We start from the raw sequence: 21,662 nt of genomic DNA, 5'->3' as shown, positions 1-21,662 counted from the left end.
CGCTCATAAGCTTCTCTCTAAACAGTTGCGGAAATTCTTAATCGTGATTGGATAACAAGGACAACAGATATGGTCATAATCGCCAAACACCGTAGGCTGCAATTACTACCAAAATAAAAGTCCTATACGTTCACGTTATAAAAACGCTATAATTATTTATTCGAGTAAATTTTTGGGGGGCCCCCCACAACGCGGGGCCCCCCCGCAGTGCGTGCCCTGCGGGCCCGTCCGCTACGCCACTGGTGCTGTCTTGCTCTCTCTCTCTCTCTCTCTCCCTCGTGCATATTAACCAAAAATCATTCGACACGATAGAAAAAGGGCAGAATGCCAAAGTTTCACGTGGAGCATTCAGAGATTTTTTTTCCCTCCATGACAGGCTGCTGGCTCCCACTGTTAATTTGTTTTTTTGGAAAAGCACTCTGTATTATTTTGAAAGCCCTCAATTTTACATTGTTAACTTTATTCTTTCAATTGCTCTAAACAAATACTTTGGGTGACCTTTTTTATTGAATGCTAGACATCAAGTTATTTTCATCTGAAAGAAGAACTTTTTTTCGGTAAGCTAGGCCCTATGTGTTCAGTAAGCTTGTTTCAGTAAGCTATGTGTTTTCAAGGCTTCAAGGTTTTATTGAATGCTATCTCTATACAAGTGCAAAGTAATGCATTCTTAGTCAGTCTTTTATTTTGTTTATTTTAAGAGCAATAAACATATATTGCAATGTTAAGGAATTCATGTTTTTTTCATTCAGATATGCAAATCAAGATGTATAATTTGTTAGTAGTCAATTAATGGGGAGATAATCGAAATCGAATTGGTCTGAAAAAATGAATCATTAGATTAATCAATGCATTGAAAAAATAATCGCTAGATTTTTCGTTTAAAAAATAATAGTTTATCCCAGCCCTACAATCAAGTCAACTATATCACTGTAAATGAAGTGACCCCAACTAAGCAAGCCAGAGGCGACAGCGGCAAGGAACCGAACCTCCATCGGTGACAGAATGGAGAAAAAAACCTTGGGAGAAACCAGGCTCAGTTGGGGGTCCAGTTCTCCTCTGACCAGAGGAAACCAGCAGTTCAATTCCAGGCTGCAGCAAAGTCAGATTGTGCAGAAGAATCATCTGTTTCCTGTGGTCTTGTCCAGGTGGTCCTCTGAGACAAGGTCTTTACAGGGGATCTGTATCTGGGCTCTAGTTGTCCTGGTCTCCGCTGTCTTTCAGGGCAGTAGAGGTCCTTTCTAGGTGCTGATCCATCATCTGGTCTGGATACGTACGGGATCCGGGTGACTGCAGTGACCCTCTGATCTACTTCTGTTGCCCTGTTCAGATTTTTGTTGTGCTGTGACTTAATTGCTGTAGTTCTTTCATTCTTCTTGTTCTGTAGGGCTTAGTTTTCGGTTGTTTTATAGTTGTCACGTGGAGGGTTGGGATGAACTCAAGCGCAGATAGGATGCACAAAACACAAGGTTTAATGATCACAAGAAGGGGAAAACAAAACCCACGAGGGGGAAAACAACGACTAGGGCAGAGACTAAAAGACTTAACAAGACTGGGTTGACACGATAAACAGACTCTTAACACAAGAACACTAACTACAGATAAACAATCACAGGTATCACAACGTCTTCTTCAAAGTGTAACAAAGAGTAACAATGTAACAATGAACCACACATGACAGTGAACACAAGGGGATATAAGTAGGGAGACTAATCATAACACAACAGGTGACACAGGTAAAGCAATAATAACCAAGACTAGGATAACAAGGGGGCGGGGCAAGGGAAACGAGACAACACAAGCACATGGCCCAAAGACAAGGCCATGTGCTTGTACACAAAACACGGGCCTGTCATGATCCTGCCTCAAGACTAGAGGAAAATCTGGACATGAAGGCAGAATCATGACAATAGTTTGCCACAGTTCTGTAAGTCTGTAGATTTCTTTACCATAATTGTTTGCACTGTATTGTAATTTACCATGGTTCTGTAGCTTTGTGTTGTAGTTTTCTGTAGTTATGTAAACATGCATGCTGGTTAACCCTAATTTTGTTACTTAATAAACCAAACCATAGTATTTTTACTTTAATGTAATTATGTATTTTGGTTTAGTTATTTGTTCTGTATAGTTTACAGTATGTATGTGACTGTACAGTAGTTTAAATTTAGCTTATGTGGCTATGTAGTTGAATGTAATTATATATTCATTAGTTTATTACTGTAGGTATGTAGGACTGTTTAGTTAACTGCAGTTATGTAGCTCTGTATGGTAGTATACTTATTATTATGTTCTCCTCTCAGTGCCCGCAGGAGTATGGAACTTGACGCTAGCTGACAGTGGCACAGAGGATCTGCTGGTGACGTGGGTTTCTGCTCCCGGAGATGTGGATCATTATGAAGTTCAGCTGCTCTTTAATGACATGAAGGTGTTTCCACCGATCACATTAACCAGCAGCACCAACAGATACCTGCTCTCTTCACTCACCCCTGGAAGACTCTACAAAATTGTGGTGTCCACCTTTAGCGGACCAAACCTCAGTGTGCAGTTTGTCAAAGGCAGAACAGGTACATCTCACCGCTGCATGTGGACATCTGAGAAATATGGTGGTTTTAAAATTTTTATTGTAGTTATCTTGCAACGTCTTTATGGGTTGTGCTACTTTTTATATATTTCAGTTCCCAGTAAAGTGAAGAACATTCATATCAGTAATGCCGGTCAGAGCAGCAGTCTTAGAGTGAATTGGACACCTGGGCAGGGCGATGTGGACAGGTACGCTGTGTCACTGTCCCAGATGGGTGGTCAGGCAGAGGAGAAATCAGTCCCTAAACATGTGAATGAGATCATTTTCCAGGGTCTATTGCCAGGACAACAGTACATGATAACCATAGCATCAATCAGTGGATCTCTGATCAATAACAGCACAGCAACAGGACGAACAGGTAAAGTAACATTTACATTTAACTTATGTATGTGTGGTGTTTTTCCATTGTTTGCTTGTCATGTTGTTGCTGAGGCTTTATAAAAGCAATCATCAGGTCATGATGATGCATTGGTGATTTTATATTTTAAGGCTTTTAACACACATGCCTCCCAACATCATGATAATCCAGTGTACTGCACATTTAGGACATATACTGTAGTATACTTGAATGACAGGAGGAGGCTGTTGTAATCTGAGAACTTTTACTGAATTCAGTGCAGTGCATAACTAGCTTCTTGGGGGATGATGCTATTTCATGGGGTACTTCATAGAAGGAGGGGACTCTGACATGGTCTCAGCCCCAGCAATTTCCTCATCAGGGTTTTCCATTTATATTGCGGGCAGCTGTAACTCAGGCATATCCGCGTCTGAGGGCTCTGGTAGAGAGCCAGTGTATCCATCTGTCTCGGGCTGTGATGGGCCCACTGAGGGCCATCATGCCATCTGTGAACCTGCCCATCATTGGTCCTATCCTTGTACTTCAAGGGGCCTGTGACAACAATGATGATTCCAGGAATCCAATTAGCATCCTGTGTCATGTGGTTTAATCTCTCTTACAGTGCCAGGGCAATGGGCATTTTTTAGCACTCAGCTCCTGTTTTCCAGTTGATGAATTGGGTGTGACGTGCTGTGACAGCAAGAAATGAGCAAGTCTGATCAGCCACTCACCTTGAGTGATGCGAGACAGGGCCTCCTTGGTTGTCTGTTTAACGTCTTCAGCTTACCCATTTGAGCTCGGGTGATAAGGTGCTGTAGTGACATGACGAATACCATTGCGGTCCGCAAACTTTTGGAATTCTCTGGATGTGAAAGCAGCACCATTGTCTGAAACTTTGGCATCGGGCAACCCATGTGTTGCAAAAAACAGTCTCAGTGTGTTAATAACTGCCGTCAATGACATAGAATTCATCAGAGACATCTCTAGCCACTTGCTTTGCACATCAACCACTATGAGGAATACTTGCCCTTGGAAAGGGCCAGCAAAATTAATATGCAGCTGGGACTTTCTTTTTGTTCTCCACTCCCGAGGATGTAATTTTCCCTTAGTTGATGCATGATGTGACATCTGAAAGGTTTTGCATGCTTTGACTGGTTTCCTTTTCCTTCTCCTAATGTCTGGCCACCACACATAACTCCTTGCCAGTCCCTTCATTTGTACGATGCTCGGATGTGAGTCATGCAGCATAGCCAGTACTTCTCTCCGTGCTGAGCTAGGAACAACCACACGGCTTTCCCAAAGCACACAGTTTTTATGCACTTTCAGTTCATGGAGGCGCAAAATGATTGGTCTGAACTGGCTAACTGGTATGTCAGCTGGCCACCCATGTAGTTACCAGCTTAGTACATGTGACATGACATTGTCCTTAAGTCTAAGGTTAGAAATCCTTTCAGCATGAATAGGTGCATCTGGCACCATTTCCAGTAGCAATACTTCCAACGATGGTGGCGTAACAGAGTCAGATGCAGGCAGACAGATGTAAGTGACTGAAGATGTCAGCATTGCCCATTGGTTTGCATAATACAGCTCTTAGTCACAAGCTCCAATGATCAAACTCCAATGTAGCATCCGTGGTGAAAGGATGGCAGGCATTGGCTTGGAATTGTGCAAGAGTCCATGCAGGGGCTTGTGATCCATAAAGTGGCAACCTGCTAGGTACTGGTGAAAATTTCTGAAAGCGAAAACAACCGCCTTTGCTTCCTTATCAATCTGGGCATAATTCTGCTCAGTGGTGGTCATTGTTCTGAAGGTGAAGCAAATGGGCTTTTCCTGGCTCCATCACGCTCCATGTTAAACAATAAAGCCCATAGGACAAGGCATTGCAAACTACTGCCAGGGGTTCATTTCATTGTCATGCATCAGTACTTTATCATTCTGCAGCAACTGTTTCATCTGAACATATGCTGTCTCGTGTTTTGCTCCTCATTGCTAAGTAGAGGACTGGTCAAGGAGTTGATGCAGGGGCTCCAGAACAGTGGCTTTGTTAGGAAGAAAACAACTGAAAAAGTTAAGAAGCCTCAAAAATATCTGGAACTCTGTCTTATTCTGTTGAAGCGGGGCCTTTTGGATAGTTTCCAATTTTTCACAGGTTGGTTTGATGCGAGCAGGATGTCCATAAATCTTTGAAATATTGAAACTGCTGTTGACAATCCAAACTGCAATCGCAGAGCTCAGAAAAGTCTGCAAATATGGCTTTGTGTGCTGATGCATGTGTATGGGCTGCATAATGAACATCATCTTGAGGCAGTGATTCATGTTGTTGCTGACGAAGTAGATGAGCATTTAACAATGCTGTCTCTGTGGCTAATGCCTTTTCCTCTGCCTCTTTAAATGTGAGCATGGGTTCAGCCAGTAGGCATCATTGTAGCGGCTCATCCACAACCGGACACACAAGTCTATCAGCGTGGGATCTAACTGATCTCCAAAAGCACATTGCACGGAGAGATATCGAAGCTCAACAATGTAATTAGAAATGCTTTGACTTGGTTTCTGCTTACAATTTTGAAAATGAAAACGCTGAACAATCTTTGACAGCGCTTGACTGTAGTGATGTTTAAATGCAGCTACATTGTTTGCATAAGTCATAGTAGAGGGCTGTGTTGGTGCAAGCACTGAATGTAATGTGAAATATGGTTTTGCACCACACACACTAAGCAGCACGGAACATTTCTTTGCTTGTCCTCAATGTCATTTACATGGAAATTCCAAAAACATTCCAGTCTTTCTATATATTCTTCAAAATAATTACTCAAGCATTCATCGAACTATACAATATGACCAAGCATAGTCATGATCACAGCTAGACAGCAGTGTATTTCGTTCACTTTTACAGCTTCTTCATTGACTTTTCTGCACATAGTGTGTTCGAATCTTCTTGTCGCCAATGTAGTATACTTGAATGATGGGAGGAGGCTGTTGTAATCTCATAACTTTTGCTGAATTCGATGCAACGCAGAACAGAACATACATCAAAGAATTAGAATTGTCCTATGGTGTGACTGTCTGGTTCAATAAATTACCACTTTTATAAATTAAAAAGTAAAGCATAAAATGTTAATAAATACCTCAGGCATAATTTTCCTTAGTGTCAATTTTAGTAAATGGCAATCTTTTTTTTTCAGCCATATAATTCTATAAGCGTAAGAACTTTTCTAGAACAATTCTAGATTGTGATTATGAAGGAGATAAGAATAATATTGAATTATCTGGCCTCAACACCAAATTATATATCTGACAGAAATCCAATACAGCTCAGCATCCAAATAACAGCTTTTCTCCAGTAAAGCATGAAGGGGGTTATATGCATGAATTGCATGAATCAGTGTGCAGGGAGTACAGGCAGTAATGTAGAAGCTGAGATTGTCTAAATATTGGGAGATGAGAGGGTCTGTCTTACTAACCAGAGTGATTAATGAGAATGCCGTGAGGTGAATCACACTTGTCGCAAAAGTCAGTGACTTTGCATTTTTCTGCATTTTTTCCAGTGTAAACTCTAAAAGTAGTTCAATCCAAAAGTATTGTTACCTTTAAATACTGCTTGATTGGCCAATAGGCTGTCAATTCAGTAAATGATACGCTGTTTCTTCTGCTTAGTGAAGTCTCTCCTACATTAACATCCATAAATAAAACAGCCTATTTGGTCTCCTTTCCCACGTACTGCCACAACGGAAGTGATAGCATTGGTCGTTACACTTTTTTTGGCTAAAGGTTGTAGGCTTGCCGTCTAGTGGCTTAGCTAGAAGCAGGCATTGGTCGTCTTCTGTGGTGCCAGTGTTTAGCCACATTATATCGTCATAGGGCGGCACTTTCCACAACATTCCAATCCAATCCATATGTAAAAAGATCAAGGGAATTTCTCAGTTCATGACTCCTTCATCTGTTGCTGTATTACTCATTTCCTCTGCAGTACCCTCTTCCGTGACTGCTCTACTGGTGGAGAACCAGAACAGCACGTCTAGTCTGCTGGTGTCATGGCAGCCGGGTCGAGGGGTGTATGACAGCTATCAACTGCAGCTGCTAGATGACAGAGGAACTCTGGTGTCTAATAGCTCTCAAACTGCAGAAGCCAGCCAGCATAACTTCAGACAGCTCACTCCAGGAAGAAAATATCGCATCATGATACAAACCATCAGTGGAGGAATCAGCAGCAAAGATGTCATTACTGAGGGCAGAACCAGTGTGTAGATTGCCTTTTTTTCAGTTTTAACATGGGGTAATACAGCAGATGAATTGACCTGTTAAAGTGTTTGAAAATGTGTTTGTTTTAGGTCCAGCGACTGTTAATAACCTGTCCATCATAAGCAACTCAACCACAAGCTTGTCGTTCCACTGGGATCTGCCAGACGGGGAGTTTGATGGATTTGATGTTTTTCTGTATGCTAGAGATGAAAGCTTGCATGATCAGAAAACAGTAATGGTGAACAAGCAGGACTGTTCTTTCCAGAACCTTCGACCTGGGATGCTGTACAAGGTGGTTGTTCTGACCCGCAGTGGAGATCAGACCAATGACACATCCATCTGGGCCCGGACAGGTGAACAACATAAATTTCCCAGTACCCAAAATGTAGATTTTTGATTTTAGTTATGATACAGTTCAATGTCAGGCCCAGTTGCAGCGGTTACACAATCATTATATTAATCCCAGTTTTACTGCTTTGGTCACATTTGTTCATGAAGGTACAGTGAATAAATATTGCAGTACATGCCAAGACTTTAATCAATGCCTTTGTTGAATGTGTTTTTTGTAGTTCCTGCAGCTGTGACGTTCTTGCATGCTGACAGTAGAACAGGCTCTGAGAGTCTGTGGTTGAGCTGGAAACAGGCCGGGGGTGAAGTGAGCCGCTACACCCTCCTGATCTACAATCCTGATGGGACTCAACATGCGGAGCAGAGTTTGGGCCCGGAGAGCAGAAGTTACATGTTTGAAAGGCTGGTGCCTGGACGACTTTACCAGGCCGTCGTCCTTACACACAGTGGAGATCTAACAAACATGGCAAATACTACTGGCAGGACAGGTAAGTGTGTCCTGTAAATCATACTAAATAATATGTGACAACATGAATCTGATGTGTTGAATAGATCTCAAAAGACCTTAAGATGAGTCACAGTTTCCTTCAAATTAACTTTAGAATCAGTACTTAATTGCAGTTCTGATTTTATTCATTTCCCTTAATTTCTCTAATTTATTTTAGACCCTAGGCCACCAGTCTCATTCTCATTTGGAGAAATTACTAACACTTCACTGGAGATCACCTGGAGCAGTCCAGAAAACACTGATTATGATGACTTTGACCTTCAGTGGAGCCCAAGGGACCACCTGTCTGTGTTTAACCCCTACCACAGCCCCACATCTGGAAACCGTATTCTGAAAGGCATGTACCCTGGCCGTCAGTACAACATCAGCCTGCGTACGGTCAGCGGTGCTGGAACCAACAACCCTACCTACAGCTCTCCGGTCCACAGGAGCATCAGGACAAGTCAGTGGAGCACCAGACACATATGTATAAGAGTCCGTTTTTTTTAATATAATTTATCCATAAGCCACACCAGAAAGACTGCTGGTCACCAGAACCTTCTCAGTTTGGACAAGATCATAGTTTAGCAGTTTTACAGCAATCTGTCTGCCTATAGAGACTTGTAAGACAAATGTCTGTTGCAGTAGTTCTCAACTCTGGCCCTCGAGAGCCACTTTCCTGCAAAGTTTAGCTTTAAATCTGATCAAACTCAACTGCTATTTTCTAGGCTCTGAAGACCTAGAGGTGTGTTAGATTAGGGTCAGAGCTCAGCAAACTTTACAGCAAAGTGGATTTCAAGGACCAGAGTTGAGAACAGCTGATCTATTCCACAGTAATAAACCATTCAAAAACTAAAACATATGGCATTATCTGTAGGTAATAGGTATAGTAGTAGTGCAATGTGTGTTTTTTCCTGTCTTTAGAGCCTGAGCGTGTCCAGAGTCTGCACTGCCGTCCTCAGAACTCTACAGCCATTTCCTGTTCCTGGAGTCCCCCCGAAGCTGACTTTGACTCTTACACCATAGAGTGCTTGAGAAAGGACTCTCTGAGAATGATGTACTCCCAGCGCACAGTCAAAGAGAACACCATCTATCTGATCAAAGATCTGGAGCCTCATAAGCAGTACATTGTCTCTGTCAAAGTCATCTCTGACAGTATGACCAGTGAGGCAGTCATGGAAAATGTGGTCACAATGATAGACCGTGAGTTAGGGCTTTTTTGTGTTTGATATAAATCATTAGATAACTTTTTGACTGTAACGTTTACTGAATAGTTCATGTCTTCTCAGGTCCACCTCTGCCCTCAATTCGCATCGATGAGAATACAGTTCAGGTTAATAAGTCAACCATATCCTTCAAGTTCAACTGCAGCTGGTTCAGTGATATCAATGGTGCCGTGAAATACTTCACCATCATCATAACTGAATCTTCTGGTAGGAAGAAATTTTTTCCTCTTTTTTTATCTTATGCACATATGTCTAAGCCAGACTCTGTTGTCTCCTTACATGACCAAAGTAATACAGTGATCCCTCTCTTTGGTTGGATTCAGACAGTGAAAACCAGCATCCATACCAGCATCATCCTCTTCCCTCATACCTGGACTACAGATCCAACAGCTCCGTCAAAGCTTATCAGACCAGTTACTTCCTCAGTCACTGTGAAGAGAGCCAAAACACAGTGCAGGAGTTTGAGATTCATCTGGGATCAGGCATGGAGAGACTTGGAGGAAGATGTGATCAGAAAACATCAACTGATGCCTTGCAACAGCAGGCGATCTACTGTGATGGGCAACTGAAACCCAAGACAGCATACAGGTGATAAATCTGATGCTAGTCAGAAAATAGCCTGTGCGGTCTGTTGCTGATAGGGTGTTCTCACATGATCAATGTATCCATCACTAAACAAATGTATCAGGAGTCGATTCATGTGAGTTTAAAGAGTTAAACCTATCCTTAACCTCACATTTAGCCCTTGAACACATGATTCTAGGGGGCTCATATCCACATTCATGCCATTATAAACAAACATGTGTAGGTTAAATGCCTTGAACAATGCAACCTTTGTACTTATATTTGAGCTTGCAGTAAGGTAATTTGGTGATCTTTTTAACTGTTTGTCTTATGATTTTCAGACTCAGTGTTCGAGCGTTTACAAAACTTTTTGGTGAGAAAGATGAGGAGTTTATCTCTCCGCTCTATACTGATACATACCTGTCCAAGCCCATCACGACAGACGCAGGTATTACACGTTGCTTGACCATATCATATGCAGATTGGTAAGGTGTGCTTGTTAAATGTTCATATTTGTGTGCGTTCAGAGCCATTGAGTGGGGTCATCGAAGGGGTCAGTGCTGGACTCTTCCTCATCGCCACCATGGTGGGACTAATTGTTCTGCTGATCTGCAGACGGAAAGTCCACAAAATGTAAGTACTGTTTTGCATTTTGCACTTTACTATAGTCATCAAAAGTCCCATCAAAAGTCACACGTGACTTAAGGGGATACTGATGATGAATTTGCATATAGGAAGTGTTAGTGATGCTGGGTTTGTGGCAACTGGTTAACAATGAAGATTTATGAACAGGCTGTCATCATATCAGATCACTACACGATTACCTTGAACAAAATAATTTACAGTACCAATTTTATCAATTTTTTTAAAAAATCAACAATGCTATCAGTCAAATTCATCAACATTCAAAATGTATACTTACCAATGACACTATAAACATCAGTGTAAGGAGGTGGATAGAGAGACTTAGTAAGAACTAACATATAACATCTTTTTTACACAATGCAAAAAAAAAAAAAAAACTTTCTTTTTCATCTGTCATCTCCTTGAATTTGATTTTGTGTGACAGTAATGTGTGACATCATCATCCTCTTTATTTATTTTATGACAGGTGGCGAACCAGCGTTAAGTCAAATACCAACACTAAATTTTTTACTATTTTTTTCAAACAAATAGTTGCTGAAGCTGTATTATTTGTAATATTTGTGTATGCTTAGTATTGATACAGTATAAATAATGCGTTTTTTAAATATGTTTATTTACATCAATAACAGCATATTGCAACAGTTCCCTAGTCACGTGGCCAGGACTAAGAAGGCATTGCAATGGAAGAACGCAGAGTAACAGTGCACAGTTATTTTATATATACAATATAAAACCCCATTCATATATGCAACCAATCTCAGTAAAACAGTGGCGTTTGTGTTAAACCTTTCTGTAAATTTTAGCGTAAAAACAACATCCGTCCAGTATACAGAGTGAAGTGGAAGCTAATCATATGAATAGCTTAGCTGAAGTTTTAAATGAACTTAAACCACTTTGAGTAGAGATGTTGGATTATATTGACACCCATCTGACTGATATAGAAAGTTAAATGGCTGCGCTGGAAAGCAAAGTGTCAGATGTAAAACGAGATGTTTCTTCACACATTCACATATCAATGAGGCTGAAGGCTGCATTCACGAGACACTTGGAAAAACAGAAGCTTTTTTTTCTTTCCTTCTTCATTTTATTCATAGATTATAATATTCTAAGATAGTAATTTATGAAGAAAACAAAACTAAAAGGTAGTCTTGATATCAAAATTACAAGTTGGAAAATTGGCCAAAAAGTATTGAATAGATATCTTAAATCACATTTAGCTCTCATGCATGGGGCGTAGTTATCCTCATCTGTAGATCATTGCCATTTCAAGTTACGAAAACTGTTCAAGAACTGGAAGACCCAATATTGGACAGATCCACCCAAATTTATTGTGACGTTCGGCTATCCAGTGAAACACAGGGAAAGAGAGATCCAATTGCAGTAAGTGTTTATTGAGGTAATCCAAATCATAATCCAAACAAGCCGGGGTCAAAACCAGAAAAAACAATCCAAATAAACAAACAAGGAAGGGACAGGAAGGGAACAGGAATCGAAAGAGGAACAGGAACTGGGTACGGCAGGAAACGGAAGGAAAGGACTCCACCAGACAACAGGAAAAGACTGGTAAATATAGGAAGGCTAATGACTAATAAGTTAAGGCACCTGGTGCAATTAACAGGAGTGCAATTACTGTGATGAAAGGACAAGGCTAGTGGGAATTGTAGTGCCTACGGTGAGGTGCCTAAGGGGAAGTGAGCCCACTAGTGGACACCTAGGGAAACAGAGACCAGACAGCCTGACATTACCCCCTCCTCCACGGAGCAGCTACCAGATGCTCCACCCGAACCCAAGAAGAAACCAAGAGGGAGGTGGAGCAGCGGAGGACCAGGGGAAGTGACGGAGGGCCAGGTAAAATGGGGAAACAGAGACAAGAGGACCAGGTAAAATTGGGAAACAGAGACAAGAGGACCAGGTAAATTGGGGAAACAGAGACAAGAAGTGCAAACACAAAAACAAGGAGCCCAGGAGAGAGTTGGACCGGCGGAGGATCAGGGGGAGGGACGGAGGGCCAGGTCCTTAGAGGGAAACAGAGAGAAAGACAAAGACAAGGAACCCAGGAGGGAGGTGGACCGGTGTTGGATCAGGGGGAGGGGCTGAGGGCCAGGTCCATAGATGGAAACAGACAGAAGAGGAGCAAAAACAAACAAAAAAACAACAACAAAACACAAGTCCAGGAAGGACATAACATGAGGCCCACCCGGGCATAGCAGAAGACCACCACATCCGTGTGGTCGAGACAGAAGCCCACCAGGGCGGCGCGGAAGACCACCACAGTGGGTTCGAATTAACAGGAGAGCAAGTCTGGTTAGGCAAGTCTGAAACAGAGAACATGAACAAGTTAAGGGTAGCCTCCATGGCCACGACAGGATCAGTCGAGTGCTCAGAGAGCTCGGCTGAGACGTGATGAGGCTCTGGAAGTTCCGCAGAGACGAGGAGAGACTCTGGTAGTTCAGCCGAGACGAGGAGAGGCTCTATTAGTTCAGCAGAGACGTTTGGCTGAACGGAGATATTCCAAGTTTTTGTGGTCGGTGAGTACAATGAAGAGGTGTGTGGATCCGTCTAACCAATGTCGCCACTCCTCAAGGGCCAATTTCATAGCCAGAAGCTCACGATTGCCCACATCATAATTGCTTTCGGCATCAGACAATTTGCGAGAGAAGAATGCGCATTGGTACATCTTGGCCGGTTGTCCATGACGTTGTGATAGAACTGCCCCTACCCCTGTGATAGAAGCGTCGACCTCGACGATGAACTGCCGTTCAGGATCTGGGTGACGTAAGATGGGTGCTGAAGTGAATCTGATCTTTAATTCTTCGAAAGCCTGACGTGATTCTATGGACCAACTTAGACGGGTTGTATGATGGTTTGTCATGGTGGTTAAAGGTGAAGCAATAGTACTGAAGTTCCTGATAAAGCGGCGGTAAAAATTGGCAAAACCTCCTTCACTGTTTGAGATAAAGGCCATTCCAGAACTGCACTAACCTTTTTGTCCTCCATGGCGACTCCCTGCTGACTGATCACGTACCCCAGAAATGATATACTGGTCTGGTGGAATTCACATTTCTCAGCTTTGGCATAGAGTTGATGCTGGATGAGAAGATTTAACGCTGACCGGACGTGACAGACATTTTCCTCCATGGTGTTAGAGTAGATTAAGATGTCGTCGATGTATACTATTACCCATTTATTTAGCATGTCCCGAAAGACGTCATTCATGAAAGACTGGAAGACAGACGGACTGTTGGCTAGGCCGAAGGGCATGACAAGATACTCATAGTGCCCACTAGTGGTTGAGAAGGCGGTCTTCCACTCATCCCCCGCACGAATGCGGAGTAGATTATAAGCATTGCTGAGATCCAATTTGGTGTAGAATTTGGCCCGATTGAGTTGTTCCAACGCAGCCGGAGCCAATGGCAGTGGGTAACGAAATTTCACAGTGATATCATTCAGGCCACGATAGTCAATACAGGGCCGCAATCCCCCATTCTTCTTTTTAACAAAAAAGAACCCGCCTGAAGCTGGTGAAGATGAAGGTCTGATGAAGCCCTTGGCTGATTCTTCCTCGATGTAGTGCTTCATTGCTTCAGATTCTGGTTGTGAGAGAGGGAAGATTCTTCCCTTAGGCAGTGTGGTACCGGGCATTAGGTCAATAGCGCAGTCTACAGAGCGGTGTTCAGGTAATTGAGATGCTTTTCTCTTGCTGAAGGCCTCGATTAAGTCAGAGTACTCAACTGGCACGTTTAGGCTGTTAATGTCCGGAACAGAAGGGTCAGAGACCTTGCTGTGGATTCTTGAAATCTTGGACAAACAGCAAACTTGACAAGAGGGGTCCCACTGGATAATTTGATTCTCTCTCCAGGAGATGTGAGGGTTATGGGTGCGCAGCCAGGGTAGTCCAAGGATAATGGAGTGAGTGGATGAATTGATGACATAGAATCGGATGGTTTCTGTATGTAAGGTTCCAATGATGAGCATGGCTTCCTCCGTGATCTGGAGAATCCTCCCGTCACCGAGGGGTCGTCCATCTAGCGCCTCCACTGCCAAGAGTGAGTTACAGGGAGTTAGGGTCAATTGGCACTGAGTAACAAACTCACTTGAAATGAAATTCCCCGCTGCCCCCGAATCTACGAGTGCTGAAGTCAGAAATACTTTGTTCTGAGCGATTAACTGTGCTGGTAGATTAAAGCAAGAGGAGGAGGGGGTGTTCTTCGTTTGTTGACTCACCGATTGAGACCTTGTCGACGGACGTACAGGGCAGGAAGTCCTCATATGACCCGGTTGACCGCAGTAAAGACAGAGGTGATTCTGCATTCGACGTTCACGTTCCTCAGGTGTGATGTGGGTCCTTCCTAGTTGCATTGGTTCCTGATTCATGGCCGCTTCATGAGACATGTGGACTGGAGCTTGTGTTGGGCGTCGTGAGCGGATCAAATTGTCAATTCGGATGGTGAGATCAATTAATTAATTCAGATTCCTACCCTTGTCACGGCAAGCCAATTCGGCCTGTAACTCTGTTCTTAATCCTTTTCGAAACAGCAGTTTCAGTGTGTCCTCGACCCAGGTGGTTTGAGCTGCAAGTGTGCGGAATGAGAGGGCATACTCTGCAGCCGAGCTCCTTCCTTGAGTAAGGGTTAATAGCTGCATCTCCTCTCTCCGTAGAATGTTTGAATACCTCACGGAACTGTTGAAGGAATGCATCGAATGAGGGGAAAGCGGAACCATCCGTCCTCCAGACTGCTGTTGCCCACTCTAACGCCCTCCCGGTGAGCAGCGAACAAACGAATGCTATACGGCTGGATTCCGTGAGGTATAATAGCGACTGTTGATTGACAAAAAGAGAGCACTGTAACAGGAAACCCCTACATTTGGTCGGAGTTCCGTCAAACCGTTCTGGGAAGGCGAGGCGAGGGCTAACCGGGGAAGTCATCAATGGTTAAGGGTTACTTGGCGCTGGCGGTTGGGCAGCCATGGCGCTGGTTGTTGAATGACGGATACCTTGCAATGCTTGAACTAGCTCCTCCGTTAGAATTGTCAGTCGGTTCGGCTGATGCTGTTGTGATGCCAGCTGAGATGCTTGGGCGGTCAATTCGGTGGAGAGTTGTGCGAAGGCCGCTGGATCACTAAATGGCGAAGTCTTCTGTTGCGAAGAACCAGACGGAGTTTGATCCATTTACAGCTCTTTATTTAGGATAGTCAAAGAGACGGGGTCAAACAACAGCAAACTGAGCAATGGGGGCGAGGCAGAGACAGAGTCGGGTAATCAGGCAGGAAGTCGAGGCTGGCAGAGAACAATCAGTAACGTGAAACAGTCCAGGGTCAAGAGAAGAAAACAAAACACGGGTAATAACGCTCAGAACGGACAGTTGGGGCAAATCAAGACTTCGCAATGAGTGTGTGTGTGTGAGCAGTTTATATGAGTGTGGAAATGAGGTGAAGGTGTAGGTGTAATTAGTCCCAGGTGTGAGGCCTTGTGGGAAATGGAGTTCATTCATTCAATGCAACAACTTGATGGTGGTCAGATAAGTATGATTTGACCATGCTAATGCATTTCCATTAATGCCAGCAAAGTTTTCTAGTCTATTCAAGAGAATGATGGTCAATAGTGTCGAACGCAGCACTAAGATCCAATAAAACTAATAGAGAGATACAACCAGGATCAGATGATAAGAACAGATCATTTGTCCAGATGTGCATGGGTCCTTTGTAACATGTAAATGGGTGCATCATCTACACCAATATAAGTTTGATATGCAAACTGTAGAGGATCCATGTAAGTTGACACACTACCCTTGATGTAAGATATAAGCGTAGTCAGTAGGGTAGAGACTTCTTGGGAACAGAGACCAGGGAAGATGTTTTCCACAGTCCAGAGACCTTCTGTAAGTGCAGGCTCAGATTAAACAGGTATGTGATAATACCACACAACTGTGCAGAGCAGGTATTCAACAGTCTGGGGCTAATACTGTTCAGCACCATTGCTTTCCCCAGATTCAGTCAGTCCAGTTCCCTCTTGCCCTGAGATGGTTTAAGAATTAAGGGCGGATGGGTAAAATGGTCAGAAGTGGCAACAATTCCTGGCAGCAGAGGCAGAGGCAGACTTGAGTGATGTGGGGTTGTCAAATCTGTTAAAGAACCTGTTAAGATCGTCAGCCAGCTGGTCACCACCCAACAGTGAACCCCACTTCTGCCTCATACCTGTGATCTTCCTCATGCCAGCCTAGACCCTCTTCACTGCATCCTGCTGCAGAGGTTGACAGGAAATCTCTTAACAACTGCAATGTAGCATGAAGGGAGATATGCCATGTCATTGTCTGATCGACCAAGAGGGGGCAGAGCAGTGTATTTACATGCATATTTCAAGTTAGCATACAAGAGATAAGAGATTTAAGATCTTATATCCCCTTTGTTGTACAATCAACAAACTGCTGAAATCTGGACAAAGTCTTAGAGAGAGAGAGAGAGAGAGAGAGAGAGAGAGAGAGAGATGGATTTTTATAATCACCATAAAGGAAGATGTGTGTATCTGAGTACTTTGAATGATCTTAGAAATCATTAAAGTGATGTAACATACAGCCAAGTATGGTGACCCATACTCAGGAATTCGTGCTCTGCATTTAACCCATCCAAAGTGCGCACACACACCCAGAGCAGTGGGCAGTCATTTATGCTGCAGCAACCAGGGAGCAGTTGTGTGTTCAGTGCCTTGTTCAAGGGCACCTCAGTCATGGTTTTGAGGGTGGAGAGAGCACGGTATATTCACTACCCCCACTTACAATCCCTGCCAGCCCAAGACTCAAACCCCCTAACCTTTGGGTTATGAGTCCAAATCTCTAACCATTAGGCCACAACTTAATTAGCTATGCCAGTGAGAGTCCATACAGGAATATCAGTGTGGCGAGTGGGGCGGGGCCGAGAGGCGTGGGAACGAGGAGTGAGGCCAGGTGTAGTGATTGGAGATGAGCTACACCAGCGCCCCACCGCCAGTATCGAGTCCCACGGTGGGGCGCAGGTGTAGCTCATCTCCAATCACTACACCTGGCCTCACTCCTCGTTCCCACGCCTCTCGGCCCCGCTCCACTCGCTACAATCAGGTATTACTGATAAGGTCAATCTATTACTGATAAGGTCAACTCCAGATAAACCTGAAACCTGATAAATCTGAACTCTACAGATATTAAGTCTTTGAAGAAGAAGAAAAAAACGTAAAAATACAATGGTCAAACACTACTGAATCAACATTGGACAAATTAAATGCCTGGAAAATGGATGTTTGGATGATAAAGGTAGATTACATTATTGCCTTTGGTAATAGGCAAAAAATACACAACCTTTTGAAAGTAAATGCATGTTGGACATGTTCAGTACTAGGATTTCTAGGAGTTTTCAGTAATAAAGATAATGTTTCTTCTGGCAATACCATCTCTTAAAAGAGTAGGAGAGTTCAACCCTGTTGGTTGCACCATTGCTTTTCTGCAACCGAGGCCGGCTTATGTTTCAAAGGTGCCCACTAATATGTCACGGCTCATAGTGCTGCAGGCCTTCTGTCCTCCTCCATTTTTAACTCCAGACCAAGAGAAGCTTAATCTGGTGTGTCTAGCCAAAGTGCTGGACCTTTATGTCCACAGAGCTACCCTGTGGAGGAAAGCTGATCAGTTGTTTGTCTGCTTAGGTTCACTTAAGAAAGGTTTTCCAGCGACCAAGCAGATGTTGAGTTGATGATAACTGTGACTATAATATATATATATATATATATATATATATATATATATATATATATATATATATATAATATAATATAATATATATTATATGATAATATATATATAATATATATATTATCATTCCCACAGTATTTTGATGCAGCACAAGTTCCCTGGATAGGGATCGCCTCAGGTTACGAGTGTAACCGGTGTTCCCTGAAAGGTAACGAAACCCTGCATTTCGTTGCCATACTTCCTACATCCCAGAGAGTGACTTGCTTTGACCTATAAGAAAATAGCACTATTTGTTCTGGATGTGGCTTTAAGCTTCCTGGTCACCTCATAACCCTGCCTGCGTTCTGCCATTCCATTGGATTGATTTCACACATTTTTTTAAAAATGAGTGGGGATTGAATAATTTTGACAGACAAGTAGATACAGGTTTTGTAGTGTTTTTTTAGTGATACATCAATTATTCTATGCTTGGAATTATGGGTTTATGATGATCAATTTGACTTATGGCTGATGGGTTTCTGATGATGGTTTAAAGTTAGTGATGATGGACTTTGGCTGAGCAACAGAACAATCTATTCCGATACAGAAGATGACAAGTGTCAGGCAGTAATTAATTAGTGATGACAGGTTTTTGTATTTACCAGGAGTGCACAAGAGCCTGTGGTCAGAATGAGTTTGAGAAGAGAAAGACAACCCCCAGGAACTCATGTCATTGTTAGAGGGTAAGAGGGACTGCATTTATATTGTCATTAAAGGTTACAATAGCAGATTAATAATGATATCTTATTACAATGTTATTTTCTTCTGTGTTTTAGGAACCGTCGTGTCTCAAGGTACTGTACTTCATATCCGAGCGAAACATATGATGTAGATCTGTAAAAGAATGCTACATTAAGTCTGAAGCTCTTAATTCACAATATAATTGCAGCTACACATGAAAATTGTTTTAGCATTATATTATGTCATATTTCTGCATTATTACATACTATAACGAAGGTAGCAGCAGCAGGATCTTTTATAATATTTATTTTGGCTTAAGAAATTTCTGACAATCTCTTCCTAGGGCTTCATTGCTACAAGCACCAAAATTGGCTGAGACCTTGGCCCTGCGTAGTTTTTTGCAATATCTTTTTCAGACTGATGAGATTTTTTATATGAATAATTATTAAAAATAATACATTTCCCATAGATTTTCCCATAGAAATGCTAGGGCAGTGGTTCTGAATACCAGTCCTGGGGACCCACTTGCAAATTTTGTATGCTTCTCTTACCTGACACACTCAGTTCAGTTCATGGATCTCTCTCCTAATGAGATGATGATCTGAATCAGTTGTGTTAAATAGGAAAGACATGCAAAGTATGCAGAGAAGTGGGTCCCCAGAACTGGATCTCATGCTGCGTTCAAGTCCTCCTTGGAAGTTTTGTTCTTACCAGTTGACAAGTCATTATTATGATGTCGGGTTCGTTCAAGTCAGTTGAGATGGTGAAGTCTGCACAAGATGGTGGTGTACCTTCTTTTAATAAATGACAAGAAAAAAAAAAATACAACAGGGATGTTAACTCTGCTTATAGAAAATTAAGAGCAAAGAATTTGCATCAGGTGTGTTTTGTGTTTTAATTAAAAAAAAAAAAAATTATGAAGCCACTTTAATCTGTATTGCATAAAAAACATATTAATGGTTATATTGCAATCCTGTCTATCAATTTCAAATAAAAAGTTACAGTCAACAACAGATGTTGCATCCATCGATCCATCGATTCTGTCATGTTTTCATTGACATGCCCCCAAATTTCCCAGTCGTAATTACAACTTTGTGCTGGCGTTCATGTGCGTTTAACTCGTAAATACAATGTATCTGACATGACTTGAAAACACTTTTAGAGCCACTGCTCTATAGGACAATCAGTTAAATTCATACATTTTCTTTGCAATTCGTTTCCTGTCATCTGACTCTTTTGCCTCGAGGCTGCCCATGTTGGCTTTCTCAAACCAACATCAAATTTTGTTATCAAGCTTTAGCCTCTAGTTTTGGTATACTGTGCATTGTTTGAATGAATTCTGAATTTTTTTTAATTATCTTTTTTTTTTTTTTTTTTTTTAATACAGTCCCATCAGCTTCACAAATTTTGAGTCACATTTAGCTAAACTTCGAGCAGATTCCAGCTACCTCCTTTCTGATGAATATGAGGTAAAATATCCTCCATATTTCATAACATGATATTTAGAATGATTCTCATTTCAGAATGAACACATTAATCCTTTGTTCTGCTTTCAGGACCTGAAGGATGTTGGTCGTAACCAACCTCAAGACGCAGCGTTATTGCCTGAAAACAGAGGCAAAAATCGCTACAACAATATACTGCCTTGTATGTTTATCAAAAAATAATAGTATTTGTTAAATATCTAATTTTATTGTAATATAATTCTACATTTATTTTGACTGGTTCTTTGAACAGATGATTCTACAAGGGTGAAGCTGTCCTATGTTGATGATGACTCCTGCTCAGATTATATTAATGCCAGCTATATTCCTGTAAGATCTTTGCTCATGTTAAAACACTGAATTGAAAACTATATATATATATATATATAAATACAGTAAATAGTGTTAGATACCGTTCACACCAAGTATAAATAGCAACAAATATAGTGTAAAGAGTTGGCAAAAATATTGCAAGTACATGTTTCCATCCTAAAACTAACCAATGACTCTTAACTAAAATATTACATTGTTTCTTAATAAGGGCAATAACTTCAGACGGGAGTATATAGCAACTCAGGGTCCTTTGCCCGGCACTAAAGATGATTTCTGGAAGATGGTCTGGGAGCAGAATGTGCACAACATAGTTATGGTGACACAATGTGTTGAGAAAGGAAGGGTATGTGCATATGATCAAACATGATTCTTCTGCTCATGAGGTTCTCTTGACATTAACTTAATGAATTTGTGTTTGACTCTCGTACATAGGTGAAGTGTGACCATTACTGGCCATTTGATCTGGAGCCCCTGTATTATGGGGATCTGGTCGTTCAGATGCAGTCAGAGTCTGTGCTGCCCGAATGGACCATCCGAGAATTCAAGATCTGTAATGTAGGTATAATGTCTCGGTTTCTCACCGATGAATTCTGATAGGAATACACTAATGAGCTGTGTGGCATGTCTGTACAGGAGGAACAGCCTAACTATTCCCGAGTCGTACGTCAGTTTCATTACACTGTGTGGCCGGATCATGGAGTTCCAGAGATCACGCAGTCACTCATTCAGTTCGTGCGGACTGTGAGAGACTATATCAACCGGACGCCCTTCTCTGGAGCCACTGTAGTGCACTGCAGGTGGACAGTCATTTTTACAGCACTACCTTGATCATAATGATGTGTAGTCTATGAATACTCTTAGGTATTAGAGTTTAGCATCACTAATCAAACACACCTGAGAAATCTAACCTGTTTCAGGATGTCCTAAAAATCAGGTGTGTTTGATTAGGGACTGCAGGACAGTGGCTTTCCAGGACTGAAGTTGTC

The 21,662-nt window shown here is 42.1% G+C and overlaps 1 protein-coding gene across 1 annotated transcript; it reads left to right on the top strand.

The window, feature by feature from the left end:
- The first annotated feature begins 2,211 nt into the window (after positions 1-2,211).
- Positions 2,212-21,523, top strand: LOC127947364 (receptor-type tyrosine-protein phosphatase beta-like). Its single transcript, XM_052544449.1, has 19 exons — positions 2,212-2,561; positions 2,673-2,936; positions 6,883-7,152; positions 7,244-7,507; positions 7,724-7,990; positions 8,168-8,452; positions 8,914-9,192; positions 9,279-9,422; positions 9,539-9,803; positions 10,121-10,227; positions 10,307-10,412; positions 18,784-18,861; positions 18,955-18,972; positions 20,247-20,328; positions 20,416-20,506; positions 20,597-20,673; positions 20,885-21,019; positions 21,109-21,231; positions 21,310-21,523. Exons 1-19 carry the CDS (start codon positions 2,417-2,419, stop codon positions 21,502-21,504), a joined length of 3,195 nt encoding a protein of 1,064 aa, XP_052400409.1. The 5' UTR covers positions 2,212-2,416; the 3' UTR covers positions 21,505-21,523.
- The last annotated feature ends 139 nt before the right edge of the window (positions 21,524-21,662 follow it).

This window comes from Carassius gibelio, chromosome A25 (assembly GCF_023724105.1).
Source record: "Carassius gibelio isolate Cgi1373 ecotype wild population from Czech Republic chromosome A25, carGib1.2-hapl.c, whole genome shotgun sequence".
Taxonomy (NCBI): domain Eukaryota; kingdom Metazoa; phylum Chordata; class Actinopteri; order Cypriniformes; family Cyprinidae; genus Carassius; species Carassius gibelio.
Note: the sequence above shows the minus strand (reverse complement) of the source record. Positions and strands in the feature narration are given on the sequence as shown.

Coding starts and splice junctions, on each gene's coding strand:
- LOC127947364 (XM_052544449.1), top strand. CDS start 2,417: ATGAAGGTGTTTCCACCGATCACATTAACCAGCAGCACCAACAGATAC. Junction 7,153..7,243: donor CATTACTGAGGGCAGAACCA/GTGTGTAGATTG, acceptor TGTTTGTTTTAG/GTCCAGCGACTGTTAATAAC. Junction 10,413..18,783: donor AGACGGAAAGTCCACAAAAT/GTAAGTACTGTT, acceptor TGTATTTACCAG/GAGTGCACAAGAGCCTGTGG.